Source organism: Stegostoma tigrinum, chromosome 3, assembly GCF_030684315.1.
Source record: "Stegostoma tigrinum isolate sSteTig4 chromosome 3, sSteTig4.hap1, whole genome shotgun sequence".
NCBI classification, from domain to species: Eukaryota; Metazoa; Chordata; class Chondrichthyes; order Orectolobiformes; family Stegostomatidae; genus Stegostoma; species Stegostoma tigrinum.
Window position 1 is genome coordinate 121,251,567 of NC_081356.1, and position 15,133 is coordinate 121,266,699.

General features: G+C 41.3%; 1 protein-coding gene across 3 annotated transcripts in view; it reads left to right on the forward strand.

The window, feature by feature from the left end:
• The window catches only part of asb5b (ankyrin repeat and SOCS box containing 5b), a 56,079-nt gene that overhangs the window by 19,880 nt on the left and 21,066 nt on the right, over positions 1 to 15,133 (forward strand). For 2 of the 3 annotated variants that reach the window (XM_048527520.2, XM_048527522.2), the window contains exon 2: positions 14,679 to 14,758. In XM_048527520.2, coding sequence (XP_048383477.1) covers positions 14,679 to 14,758 — 80 coding nt within the window. Of the gene's footprint in view, positions 1 to 4,667; positions 4,887 to 14,678; positions 14,759 to 15,133 lie in introns of those variants that run through there. The other variant, XM_048527521.2, reaches the window with a different exon arrangement.

The following is a 15,133-nucleotide window of genomic DNA, read 5'->3' on the forward strand; positions in this document are numbered from 1 at the left end:
ATCAAGTTCTCACTGTCCCTCTGAAGAGAATCCCACCCAGTCCCACCCCATCCCTGTAACCCTACACTTCCCATGGCTAATCCCCCTAACCTGCACATCTTTGTACTATGTGAAGAAACCAGAGTACCCAGAGGAAACCCACATAGACAGAGGGAGAACATGCAAATTCCAAACAGACAGTTGCCCAAGGTTAGAATCGAACCCAAGTCCCTGGTGCAATGAGATAATGGGAACTGCAAATGCTGGAGAATCTGATGTAACAAAGTGTGGAGCTGGATGAACACAGCAAGCCAAGCAGCATCTTGGGTACTCCCAAGATGCTGCTTGGCCTGCTGTGTTCATCCAGGTCCAGACTTTGTTATCCCTGGTGCAATGAGGCAGCAGTGCTAACCACTGAAGAACCATGCTGCCCTTAAAATTAAGATTTTCCATACGTGGTCACTGAGTGTAAAGCACTGAGGAAAAAAAAAACTGAGATACATCAGCATAGAATTGCTAGGAAAGCAAATCTGAGAAAGATTAACAGTTTATACTGCATGAGGAATCAACAGGGATTAGTTTGCAAGTGCGATCTGCCTAGTCACAGTATTGCCATGGAGAGTGTACAAGGAACATGCAACCCTTTATCTTTTGTTTTAATTTATACAAATGAAGTCCATTCTTATTTGTCAAGGATTTGCCATGGGGAATGCACCAGGGATCAATTCATCCCCATGCTCCTGTTTAATTGAGAAAAAGGTCTTGGGCATATTCTTCTTCTTTGTGGAGAAGAGGACTCAGACTATAAATATGTGTAGCTTTTATCAAGTACATGTGCGGTACACCATGATCCCCACTAATAGTCTTAACTAACATATAATTCTTTGCATAAATGGGATTATTGGGTAAGTGTTGTCCAACTGTGGAATTACAGCTAATGTTGGATGCTATGAGACTTGCAAGCACAAGCTTGTTGAGTAAAAATTCATTTGTTGGAATTGCCAAAGCAGTGTTCTTTTGACACAGGCCACCAATTGTTGGAATACAGGACAGCTTACCTGACGTTGCACCAGTATTGGTATTTCTGTACCATACTACTCCTTTGTGTAGTATGCAGAAAGTCTTAAAAATGTTCAAACGCTCTGCATTCCACTATGTTATGAGGAAGGCACTGCCTCATCTCTGTCTTAAACTGGTGGCATTTTATTTTTAATCACCAATTCTCAGTTATAGTTTCGACAAGAGGAAACTTGGTCAGATATTTCTCTGTTGAAATGGGTAACTTGAGTTGGGAAATCTCCTAGTTTGCTGGGCCTGCCTCAATTGAAATGCCTCTCAATGACTCAAACTTCTTACACGTTGGGGCAGGGGAGGAGTATAGATGAACAGGGTTGAGTCTGCCCTTCCCAGGAGCAGATCAGAGGTGGTCACAGACTTGGCCATGTGTAGATTAATAGATCGACTTTACCCAAGTTGTTTAGGGCTGCATGCCCTCACCTATGGTACTACATCACGACACAACTGCGCAGTCACATGCCGCCTGCATGTCCCCATACAAATACAATGCCAATTCATGTGCCCACTTGCCTGTTAAGCCCATTTTAGCTCTATTATCAATTTGTTGCTGATTTTTGCCCCCAACCACCCTTTCGAGCCTAATTCCAATTCAGCATTGAATAATGCCTTATCCTCCAACTCAATTGACCCCTTAAACACTCCTTGCATTTTTTCTACTCACTTACAGGATGTGGATAGCTCTGATTAGGCCAGCATTTATTGCCCACAACTAATTGCTAGAGTGCAATTACGAGTCACCCACATTGCTGGAGTCACACGTAGGCCAGACCAGGGTAAGGATGGCAGTTTCCTTCCCTAACGGGCATTTGTGAACCAGATGGGTTTTTCCAACAATTAACAACATTAGACCTTTAATTCCAGGTTCTTTATTAAATTCAAATGCCGCCATCTACCCTGGCAGGATTTGAACCCGGGACCCAAAATACTAGATAACAAGGTGTGGAGCTGGATGAACGCAGCAGGCCAAGCAAATTTTCTGAAGACTGGCCTAGGCCCGAAACATCAGCCTTCCGTGCTCCTCTGGTACTGCTTGGCCTGCTGTGTTCATCCAGCTCTACACCTTGTTATCGCAGATACTCCAGCATCTGCAGTTCCTACTACCCCAGAATGTTAGCTGAGTTTCTGGATTAATAGTCCAGCAATAACACCACTAAGCCATTGTCTTCCCTTTATAACCTTTCCCTACTTCTGCCCACTTTCATGGCCCTTCCATGCTCATTCACCCAATTTACTCCAGTGGCCCAATTATAACAAAGCTTATGTGAAAATGTTTTGGAAGGAAACACCTTTTCATGTGTTTTTTTTTGAAAGAAATCTGGAGTTTCAACAACACAATAAAAAGATTTAATCAAACAATCAGTAAAATATCAATGACAGAATATGTAACTATTTCATACCTCTCAAACGTGTGCAAAGAAACATGAAGGCTCAGAAAATGGTGCACAGAAAAAAGAATTCACTACGATTGCAGAAAGCTGTCAGTCAAGTAAATCTAAAAAGGAGGGGCCACAAGACTCCAAACCTTAGCTGGGTTTCTGTCTTCACAGCTAGTGCCAGGCCTGCTGAGTTTCTCCAACAATTTCTGCTTTTGTTTGAAGCAGTTCATTCCTGCAGGTGTAAATAAGCTCTCACTCAGATAATCTAATTTCTCCTTGAGGTCATGCATTATCGGCTCTTTAATTGCATTTGCTTGGAGCCATGAATATGCAATCATTATTCATGTATATCCTCATCTCAGTCCTAATGGCCTACTCTGTATCATTAGGTCAAGATCCTGGTTCTGGACTCCCCGGTCATCAGGACACCCTCCCACCCATTTAGCCTGCCTAGTCCTGTTAGAATTTTATATGTTTATATGAAATCGCCTCTCATTCTTCTTTACTCTAATGAATGTAGTCCTAACCAGTTCAGTCTGCGTTCATATGACAGTCCAACCATCCCAAAAACCAGTCCAGTAAACATTTGTTGCATTCTCTCCAGAGTCTTTCTTTCGGTAAGACGATTAAAATAGCCTTTTGGTCATATTGGCTGATTTTCATTTTGTGTCTCTATGTTGAAGTAGAGGTATTTATTCTGAGGCTTTCATAGAATCCGTACAGTGTGGAAACTGGCCCTTCAGCCCCAACAAGTCCACACCAACCCTCAGAGTATCCCACCCAAACCCATCCACCTTTAATCCACCTAAGCTACAAATCCCTGAACACTACAGAATGACCAATCCACTTAACCTGCACATCTTTGGACTGTGGGAGGAGACCAGAGCACCTGGAGGAAACCCATGCAGGCAGGGGGAGAATGTGCAAACTCCACACAGACAATCACCTGAGAGTGCAAATGAACCCAGGTCCCAAACGCCACGAGGCAGGAATGCTAACCACTGAGCCACCGTGATGAGAGGTGGTTTCTAAGGCAACACGACCCCCTCTCATGGGTATGGTATGGAGGGTTAGGGTGTGATATGCACTGCTTGGAAATGTGGTGGAGGCATTTAAGAGGAACTGGATGTTGTTTTGGACAGTAGTCTGTATAATGATATGTGGATAAGGCAGGAGACTAGCACTCGATTATAAGGTCAGACAAAGGAGGAAATGGCCAAGTGGTATTGTCGCTGGATTATTAATCTAGGAACTCATCTAATGATCTCAGGACCTGGGTTTAAATCTTCCCACGACATTTGATGGAATTTGAATTCGGTAAAGAATCTGGAATTAACAGTGTAATAATGACCATAAAAACATTGTGAATTTGTTTGAAAATCCCATCTGGTTCAGTAATGCCCTTCACAGAAGGAGGTGTGTCATGCTTACCTGGTCGGTCTATATGTGACTCCAGACCCACAGCAATGTGGTTGACTCTCAACCGCCATCTGGTCCATTAAGGATGGGCAGTCAATGCTGGCCTATTCAGAGATGCCCACATCCCATAAGTGAATAAAAAACATAGAACAGGTGCAGGCATGATGGGACGAATGCCCTCCTACCTTACTGTAATAGTTTTGCAATCCTGCAATGTCACTGAGAGTATGGTTAGCGAGAGGTTTTGAAGGGGCCTTCAATATGGGTTGTTCATGGGCTGCACAGTTAATGATGTGGATGGTTTTGGAAAGAGGGAATTCAAGACTGTGAGGAGTAAAAGAATAACCAGGCGGTGTGTTAATGGCGTCATTCATCTGCTACTTTTATGTATTTTTATATTTAATTTTAGAAGACCACTGACACATAAAGTATTTGTACAATGTGCAACATGCTGGACATTTGTTTTGAGTCACTTCCCAGGGTAGAGTGGTTTCTCAGCTGTCCTAAGCAGCTCTATTTTTTTTTCCTAGATAGGCTGTAACCATGGCTAAAAAGCCAAGCTCCCCTGTCCTAACTTCCAATGCCACATCCACCTTCCCAGTTGTTCAGAGTCACCCCTCACCAGGACAAAGCACCACACTCGAATCTAGTAAGTCTGGCTCAGGGATGGGAAGGCATCGCTGAATCAGTTATGATTCTATTCAGGTCTGAGCACAGTACCAAAAGTAAGACCCAGTTCCCAGAGACCAACACTCAAATATTACCAGCCCTGAAAGAGTTAATCATCCGCAAACAATTTGACTTTCAGATGGCGCACACTGTGTTTCATTCACTCTGATATAATTACAAGTAACGGCAATATGGTTTCATAAGTAAAGTTCTGAGGGATCAAATTTCAGATGAATTGGAGAATGCTGATGACAGCTTGCGAAGGAAGCAAGCTGTACTGGTACTGGGAGAGAATCGATGTGGATATGAATCCTAACTTCAATTCCTACTCCTGGACCGAGGTGCCGTGGGGAGATGGAGATTTAGGTAGCAAGCTCTGGTCTCGACGGAGGTGACATCGGGGTAGAACACAAGCAACTCTTGTCTTATTGCACAATATATGTTTTTTTTTATCATCACTGCTTACAAAGGCAGTGGCTTGTTTGTCTGTAAACCAAATGCCACGAAAGTGATCTGTTAGATTGAGCTATATGAGTTCAGTGTTTAAATATAACGCAAGCAGCTGACTTGAAAGCCAATAAGGCCCTGCTGCAACAGCGGCCTGTCGCCTTGTGGGTAGTTGTGAACATCACAAGCACTGTTTGTGTCAGGCCAGGGAACTGATTCGAATCACAGCTCTGGACTGTTTATGTTGTAATTGTGCTAGTAAGAAGTGGGAATAATTTTGGAGTTGCTCTGTCTACGAAATATCAAATAAAAGGGTTTGCTTGGCAAATAAAATGGTGTAACTAGGCTGTTAAAATCATTACTCACAGTTTCAGTCCATGAAATGAGTTTTTGTTCAGCTTCCATGTATGTTCACTAAATTTATCATTTTACTATTACTGAATCAGAATCTTATTATCACTTGAAGTGCAAAAGCAATGAGGTGCATTATCTGAGAGAAAATAAATTATTCTTGCTCAAATTTAGAATTAAGTCTTATCCAAATCCACATTGCTCTTAATTAGGAATATACTTAGATTAAGGTTGGGTATTCAAAATTATCCATGCATCCCCTTTAGATCAATGGTATTCTCTTTTAATTTTTGAAGGGCTAACTTTCAACTCCAGACATTGGAGCTGAGAATTAAATTGAGATCAATGATTAATTTTTTTGTCAATGTTTGATTTGGGACAATGAATAGAGCTTGCTTCTGCTGAGTTGTTTCTACTGCACACAAGGGAAAATAGTTCAGTAGAAACGAATTATTTCAGCAGCATTTTTTTCAATTTAATAGTATAACCTTTTGAGTCAGTTTGCATCTCAGTTGAAGTCAGACCTGACACAATAATGCCCATTTTACTGTGATTCATTCTGTTTCTGTAAGGAAATGTATAAATTTAAAAGAAAAACAGAATGAACATCCAAACATATCTCACTTGAGATGGTGAATTTGTTTTTCTCTTTCAAATGTTTCCTGAGCTGCTTTGTATTTGTCATATGTTATTTTCTCTTGGTAACATTGCAACTTTTTAAAAAAAGTTCATTTTGATTTTTGTTATCATGTTCAATAATTTTAGGGCCTAAGCTCCCCCATGTCCCAGCCCCCCACCCCACATACCAGGCCTTGTTACCACATAGCCTGCCACTACACACCCCCAGTTGTTAGTCACTAACAGTCCCCATTAACAACTATTCACCCTCCCAGCCTGATCGTTAGCAACTCCTTTGTCCATCCAACTGTTTTGCTCTCTGTTTCGGCTCTATCCTATCGTTTACTCCCTACCCCACCCACCTCCCTATTTTCTGTGTATAAACTGACATTTTTCCGGCCACCATCAGTTCTGAGGAAGGGTTACCGGACCCGAAACGTTAACTCTGTTTTCTCCTCCACAGATGCTGCCAGACTTGCTGAGCTTTTCCAGCAACTTTGTTTTTGTTCCTGATTTACAGCATCCGCAGTTCTTTTGGTTCTTATTCTCGATTTTTGACGTGTTTGATTTCTAGTTTATTTATTGAATACCTCCCATTTGATCTTGAATCTAGGGATCCACAGCTAATGAGCTGAAATTTAGCCATTTCTCCCCTTGTATTGAAGAGAAACCTTTGCGGTGAATTCTCCCACTGGTTACTCCATTGCTGGTCAGAGGGATATGGACAGTCTTTACCCAGCTGTCTGCCAATGTTTCTATGCAACACCTGATAGACATTGTCCAAGAATGCCCATAGGGATGGCGTTGTTATCCAGCTTCTCTGGCTGTCTTGGGCACGAACAGCCTTCTGTTGAATGTCTTCACCTGGCAGGTAGTGAGAAACATCACATAAGTGTTAGTGACAGAAGTCTGTGGATCACCATCATTTAGGTATGCAAATTTGTTGCAGGATTCACCTTCAGTGCAACTGCATAGACTAAGTGGCTCATGCAACAAGGAACATTTGAACAATGTTGACTTTACAAATTTGGCAACGGTTGTAAGTCGTAAAAGTGATATTATTGTCGTGGCTTGATTGATTGTTCTGTTGTCTATGTGTCAGAAGATTGTAGTTCTCGCTCCTGGTTTGAATGAATCATAGAATCAGTCATGGAAACCCTACAGCTTGGAAGCAGGCATTTTGGCCCATCAAGTCCACACCAACCCTCTGAAGAGCAGTCCACCCAGACCCAGCTGCCCTACCTTATGACTGCATTTCCCATGGTTAATCCACCTAGCCTGCACACTATGGGCAATTTAGCACGGCCAATCCACCTAACCTGCATACCTTTGGACTGTAGGAGGAAACCCGAGCACCCGGAGGAAACCCAAGCAGACACAGGGAGAATGTGCAAACTCCACGCTGCAGGTCTCTGGTACTTTGAGGCAGCAGTGCTAACCACTGAGCCAGAGTTTGATGTACCACTGCCACACCAATACACTACTGAGGCACTGCTGTGCTTTTGGAGGTGTTATCTTTCATAGGCGATGTCAAAAAGATGCTCCATGGCACAACTGTGAAGAAGAATTCTACACAGTCTCCAGAGCAACACATTATTCTATTGACACCATAAAAGCAGATTATTTGGGTCATCAACACTTTACTGTTTGTTGGAGTTTGCTGTGGACAAATTGGTCATCATATTTCTGACAGCAGTGACTGCGCAGCAATGGTGCTTCAATAGATACAAAGCACTTAAGGGTTGTAAAAGATGCTGCAAATGATCAAGATTTTTCTGTTTGTATCTAAAAGACCAGTGAAAATAATCTCACTGCCTATGTTTCAGAATTTATCATTCTTTGAAGAAATGTCTTCAGGCAGCCAGTGTTATAGCTTAGGGAACAGTATTATTGGCTAAAGTTGGAGTGTCTAGCTATTGTCTCTTCTCTTATTAACAGGAAGAAAGGCAGCAAAATATCTGATTGAACAAAGCTCTTGGGGTAAACCATCATTGGAAAGAACGCTGTGCAGTGATAATTGGGTTTCTGCTTCCTTTCAAGGTGTGAATACAGACTCATGAGAATAGCTTTTGACATTGTTAAATAGGCTAGAACAGGAAACAATCTGATTTCCACAGACCTCAATTGAAATACATAAGAACTTTTGCAAGGTTTTAAAATGAATGTTTCTGTAAACCCCAATTTAGTCAGTTGCACAAAGGTCAAACGCATGTCAAGTACTTTTATCAGTAGAAGTAACAGCTGTAGGACAGAAAATTTATATTTAGGTTCCAGTCACTGTCCCAATGCCTCATTGTCTCAATCATCTACTTGGAAGTGCACTTTGGTACAAGTGCAATGTGTTAATGCTTGTCATTACAAATCCTAGTAGCAAACTCAAAATAATTTCTCATAGAAGTAACATTATGGGTTGCATAGATTCACTGCGTTTTGCTATAATCATGATATGGAAGATCAGAATCCTCAAATATAGACAACAAACTCATATTTTTTGGGGATTGTATATGTAATATTTTAATAACACAAGCATAGCATGGGACCAATGGCACAGTGTGGAGGAATTCCAAAATCTTAACATATTCCTTTGTGAATAATCTCATAGATGCTTCAACTAGACATGGATCATGCTATGGTCTGGAATGCAGCTGGGGTTATCTTGGATATTGATTCAGGTTTGTTTTGTGTGCTCAGTTGTTTGCTATTATTCCTGGTTCTTCAATAAGAAAAAAACAAAGAATGTGCCACATAAATGCACCATGCACAGAATGTGGGGAAAGTGGACGTGTCGAATTTATAATCGAGTTTTGTTAGTCCTTTCCCTAACTTCCTATGACACAAAATATAACACCTGAATTGTGACCTGTTGGCATTTAAATGTCCCCAACTTTCAGTGAGGAACCGTCGAATTCTGTTGATTTCAGCCTGATGCATAAGATGAGGGATTGCATTTCACAGAAAAGGAGAGGATCTCCGACTTGTCTGAAATATCATGAGAGCCCAGGTTCTAGAAGGCCCAAATCTAAAAGGCCTAACCTGAACCCGACATCCAATATTTTCACTGAGGTTTTGTGATGGGGCCGGGGGCATGGTTTCATGGTAATACATAGGCAGAATGTTATCTGCGTACCTGTCAATCATATCTAAAAGAGGAGCTGCCTTCCAGCCAATCCACTTTTTGATAGGGGGTTGCCCAAAGATACCTTGTGTGTTTTACACTTTTCAAGAGAAGGTCTAAAGATTCTGGAATTATTTGATGATGTAATACAGACTTTCAGATAGGTTCCTTCAAAACCTTTGAGTGAGGTAAGGTACAATTGAGACAGATCATGTGTCCTATGGAATTGTTAAAAGTGAACATGAATGTGTGTAAAAGACATATAAACTAATTGCCCTAATACAAACAAGGAACAAGAGTAATCCACTCAGCCCTTTGAGCCTGCTCCACCTTTCCATAAAATCATGGCTGATCTGATTTTAACTCTATGTTCCTGCCTATCTCCAATAATCTTTCATTCCCCTGGAAACCAAGAATCTATTTAATTTCGCCTTAAAAATATTAAAGTTACTAAATCTTTTTGAAGAAGGGACTTTCAAAGACTCACAGCAGTCTGAGAGAAAAAAAACACAATGTTGTTGTAAGCTTCTTGGAACTGTCAATCTGTCAAGGTCGTAAATCACCAAGTGTTGAAATTTTAAAAAAATTTCAGTTTTCTGAAAGCTTAGAATTGAGGTTGCAGGGCTTATTTTACAACCTATCATTATCTCTATGGGATTGTGTAATTTGATTGACAACTCAAAGTGCTTATGAAGCCTTTGATGTGGCATTATGAATATAACTACCTGCTTTGTTCAAGAGTTAAGCAATTTAATTAACTTATTTGTTTTCGTAAAGGATTAAGCAATGAAGGACTTTAAATGTCGTGATTTTTTTGACTCTCTTTTTAACAAATGAAATCTGCAACAGATTTCTTTTATTGCATCTTAGCATGGGTCTTGAGATCTGCCCGTGTCGATTGTGGTTGCATTGTCATGGAGGGTGTAAGGGCCAAGGGGCTAGAAAGTGGGTGGTATGAATTGATACTACCTTTAAATTTTATTTATTTGTTCATGGAATGTGGATTCATTGGCTAGGCCAACATCTACTGCCTATCCCTAATTGACCTGAAGCAATTAAAGAGTGAAACACATTGCTTTGGGTCTGGAGTCACAATTAGGGTAAACCAGGTATGGTTGATGGGTTTCCTTCCCAAATGGACATTAATGATAGACTTTCATTTTATGACATTCATTATGACAGTCATTCATTTGCTAATTTTTTAATTACAACTTTTAATTGAATTTAAGTTTAACCACCTCCCACGGTGGAATTGAATCCATGTTCCATGAATATTAGTCCAGATTTCTGGTTTACTTATCATTACATTATCATTATCCCATTGCCTACCCCAGAATAGGGGCTAGAAAATGCCATGAGCATGGATAGGCTGACATGGAGTGTATGAGGGACCATGGGGGTGTGGTGGATGGGGTGATGAAGTGGCACGAAGTGGAATCAATTGGTCATGGGGAGTTGTGGGATGTGACTGATATGGGCATCTTTCTGTTTTTAAGAGATAAAAAAGTGGATGGACACAGCAGGCCAAGCAGCATTTTAGGAGCACAAAAGCTGACGTTTCGGGCGTAGACCCTTTCTGTTTTTATTTTATTTTGCATTCACATTAAATTCCCCAATCAGCAAGGCAGGTCTTTCACACAGCTTGACTTGCCAGCTGGCAGTGCCTTTAGCTGCCTTGAAAATGCCTTGTGGGGAGACAGTGGACTCTTATTAACATGCAGCCCTCCAGGACAGAAATTCAAACATCCAGGGCACTTTCTCCTGAATCAGGTTAACGGACTGGGGATTTTTCCACTCCCAACTCGGGAGGGGGCAATTCTGTCCTAAGCATGACTTCGACCTCTAGAATGGACACCTTTATGGCATTCTATTACCAAGAAGAACCTTCTCACATAAACGTTAGAGCGAATTGGGAGCTCTACACCATCCCACTCTCTGCCACCATCACCCCAAAAAATAAGTTGACCATCAGCAACAAAAAATATCAAAACTGAGATCATACATTTATTTAAAAAGATGGTATGGAACCGAGCTTGGAACTGAAGCGGAGATGTAAATTGGCCATAATCTGATTGAATGGTGGGAAAGACTAAAGGGACTGAATGGCTTCGTTCCATTCCTACTTACCAATCTCTTTCTTTTTGCATTCAATTGAACAGAGAAGCATAGGCTAAAAGTTGCAGATCTCTGAGGCCACTGTTATTGACTATAATACACCAGAGCAGAAGGATACTATTGACTCATCCAATGTGATCTTGCCATTCAGTTAAGTCATGGCTGACTTAGTAATCCTTATCTCCATTTTCCTATCCTTTCCCCATCACTCTATCAATCAAACTATCAGTCTCAATCCTGGATGTACTTTGAGTCCCTATCTCAACAATACTCCGAGATAAAGAGTTCCTCAATTTCACTACCTGCTCAGATGATATAGTTAAATCTCGTGAACTAATGTAGATTAGGAGGATACTGAGCTTGAGCTAACCCTCCAGGCTCATTGAGCTCACCACAGACAGTAAATCAAAGCTAATTTCAATGTATCAGAGATAATGGGAACTGCAGATGCTGGAGAATCCAAGATAATAAAATGTGAGGCTGGATGAACACAGCAGGCCAAGCAGCATCTCAGGAGCACAAAAGCTGACGTTTCGGGCCTAGACCCTTCATCAGAGAGGGGGATGGGGGGAGGGAACTGGAATAAATAGGGAGAGAGGGGGAGGCGGACCGAAGATGGAGAGCAAAGAAGATAGGTGGAGAGGGTGTAGGTGGGGAGGTAGGGAGGGGATAGGTCAGTCCAGGGAAGACGGACAGGTCAAGGAGGTGGGATGAGGTTAGTAGGTAGCTGGGGGTGCGGCTGGGGGTGGGAGGAAGGGATGGGTGAGAGGAAGAACCGGTTAGGGAGGCAGAGACAGGTTGGACTGGTTTTGGGATGCAGTGGGTGGGGGGGAAGAGCTGGGCTGGTTGTGTGGTGCAGTGGGGGGAGGGGATGAACTGGGCTGGTTTAGGGATGCAGTGGGGGAAGGGGAGATTTTGAAACTGGTAAAGTCCACATTGATACCATATGGCTGCTTTGCTCTCCATCTTCGGTCCGCCTCCCCCTCTCTCCCTATTTATTCCAGTTCCCTCCCCCCATCCCCCTCTCTGATGAAGGGTCTAGGCCCGAAACGTCAGCTTTTGTGCTCCTGAGATGCTGCTTGGCCTGCTGTGTTCATCCAGCCTCACATTTTATTATCTCTAATTTCAATGTACCTGAATTAATGCATATAAAACTGTCCTGCAGTTTCTGCATCTGACAATTGGTAAGGAGAGAATTGGTCACAGATCTGATGATCATTTTTTCCCTTTCCTTTATTATTGAATGGGAATTAGGCATCACTGGCAGGGTCAGTGTTTGTTTTCCAAACATACTTGCCCCTGAACTGAATAGCTTGCTAAAGCCATTTCACTGGAAACACAAGTGAGCTGGCTATTTTTGACTAGCACAGACTTACTGGGCTGAATGGTATTTTTTTCTGTGCTGTAGACCTCTGTGACATTGCCTTGGGTCTGGAGTCATGTGTAAATTTAACAAAGTAAGGACGATGGATTCTCTCCTCTAAAGGGCATTAATGAACCAGATGGGCTTTTAATGACAATGGTTATCATTAGACTAGATTATAATTCCAGATTTTCATTGAATACATTTTCCATGGTCTGCTATGGTGAGATTCAAACACATGTCTCCAGAGCATTGCCATAATGCCATTATCTCCCCAGGTTGCCTGAATAACATTCACTAGCTAGGCACTTAACAGGAAGAATGCCTCCTTATGCAAGGTATCAAAAGCTTTCCAGTACATAATACAGGTCTCAAAAGTGAGAAAATTAAGGATTCAGATGATCTCTCAAATGAAGAAACACAGAAATTATTCTGTCATATTAACTCCAATTTTGCCAACATCCAACAAAGCAATAATTCTGTGATCCTACATTCCCAGGACAGAGCAGCACTCAGAGGGAGGTTGGAGAATGAGGCTGATAATACCACTGATTTACATGCAAACTGTGCACACACTCTCCCTACTGAAAGTATGGAATTGCGGACTCAATCCTATACTTTTCAAGTCATTCTTATCACTTTGTTAGAGACAATTACCTGCACTTAATATTGTTCAGGAAATAATTGCAGGAAAAATTCCAAAATAGTGGAAATTACCAAATCATCTTACAAATAACATATCACTTTAATATTCCCAATGATAGCAACATCTTTCTTTTAGCTGCATATAAATAAATAAGCGCCAAATATTTTCATTTATTGGACGTTTAATGTAAGTGAACATTCAATAGTTATGCAGTGAATGGACAATTTGTTGATGAATGTTGCAATAATATTGATATCGGGTTATTGATTTTATGGGTTTTGATTTAGCTCATCTGTAAATAATGTAATTATTTGCAGTTGCTGCATTGTGGGAAATTTTAAACTCAGTTATTTGACAGAAATAATGAATATTTGTGGGCTCAAGCTTACACACCTAACTAAAGCCCCACCCTCCAGCAAAAAAATTATGTATTATAAAATTAAAACAAATAACTCCGTATTGTGGATATCTGAAACAAAACCAGAAAATGCTGGAGAAACCTAGCAGGCCTGGTAGCAACTGTGAAGAGAGCAGTTTCAAATCCAGTGATCATTGTTCAGAACCGAAAGCAGCCGGGAAATGGTGGCATTTATGCCGATGACAAAAGGCAGGCAGGATCTTCACTTTACAAAAAACCTCTTGTCTACCCTTAACAATGACACCAAGCTTTCAGTTGCCTGCCACTTCAACATATCATCATGTTACCGTGCCAACATTTCTACCTCAGGCCTGCTATAGTGCTTGAAATTAACTATTTCAGAATGTGAACATATTCTTCCACGTTTTTTACTGCTTCCCCAAGCTCCCAGGTTCTGTTCTATTTGGGCTTGCTACAGCAGAGCCACCTATTTTAAATGATTAAGATTCCCGTTATTACTCATTCAGCATTTATCTCTCTCCTGGCTTATCATCAGCAATCCCTTTATCTGCTTCCCCTCTCTTCTCTCTCTCGCTCTCTGTCTCTGTCTCTGTCTCTCTCTCTCTCTCTCACACACACACACAGACACACACAGGCACACACAGACACACACACACACACACACACACACACACACACAGAAACACATATATATTCTATTTCTCTCTCTCTCTCGCTGTTTGTTGATGCTGTTTCCATCTGTTTGGCATTCCTTTCCCTCTCACCAAACCCTGCACTCCACCAACAGAATAAATACCCCAATTTTCCTTTACATTTTTGTAATATATGAATATAAAGCTTATTTCATTGCTATGATCTTCCCTAGTGTATCCCTCATCCTCACATGTTGTTGTAGGAAAAATTGATTATGGTTGCTTTTACAAATTATTTACTCATTTTGTTAACTCAGTAAGCTATCTTGAAGTACAATGAATGTTCACAAATGTTTTGTTCTTTCTACTGAATGAGGTGTGTTATTGACATTGCAAGTGACATGTAAATAGGAACATGTAATGTAAATGTAAATGAGACCTTCCTTCAAGTCTGATCACCTTTTTTTATTGTTTTATTTTCTTGTTGGAAAGGTTCCTGGGCTGACCGTTCGCCTTTACATGAGGCAGCCAGTCAGGGACGCCTCCTATCCCTCAAAACCTTGCTTGCACAGGTAGGCAATTATGTACCCTGTGGTTTATGTATCTGCACTGTTTTAGCCATCATACTTTTACATTCACTGTGTACCCAGTGCCTCTAGTTTTAATATATTAGCTGTTTTGGGGGATTTAAAATCACCTTGGGTATCTATTGGAACATAGGGTTTTTGTGAATGCAGTCTCCCCAGCCTTTCTTTCTCCACTTCAGTTGGCTGATTTGGAGCATTCTTTTCAGAAGGTTGTAAGTTCAAGTCCCGCTCCAGGCTCTTCAGTATCCAATTCAGGCAATCACTTCACTGATGTACTGAGACAGTGCTACTCTGACAGTTGTGTTGTTGGAGATGAAAGGTCTGGGTTCCTATCTGGTTCACCTGGATGTGAATAAATGA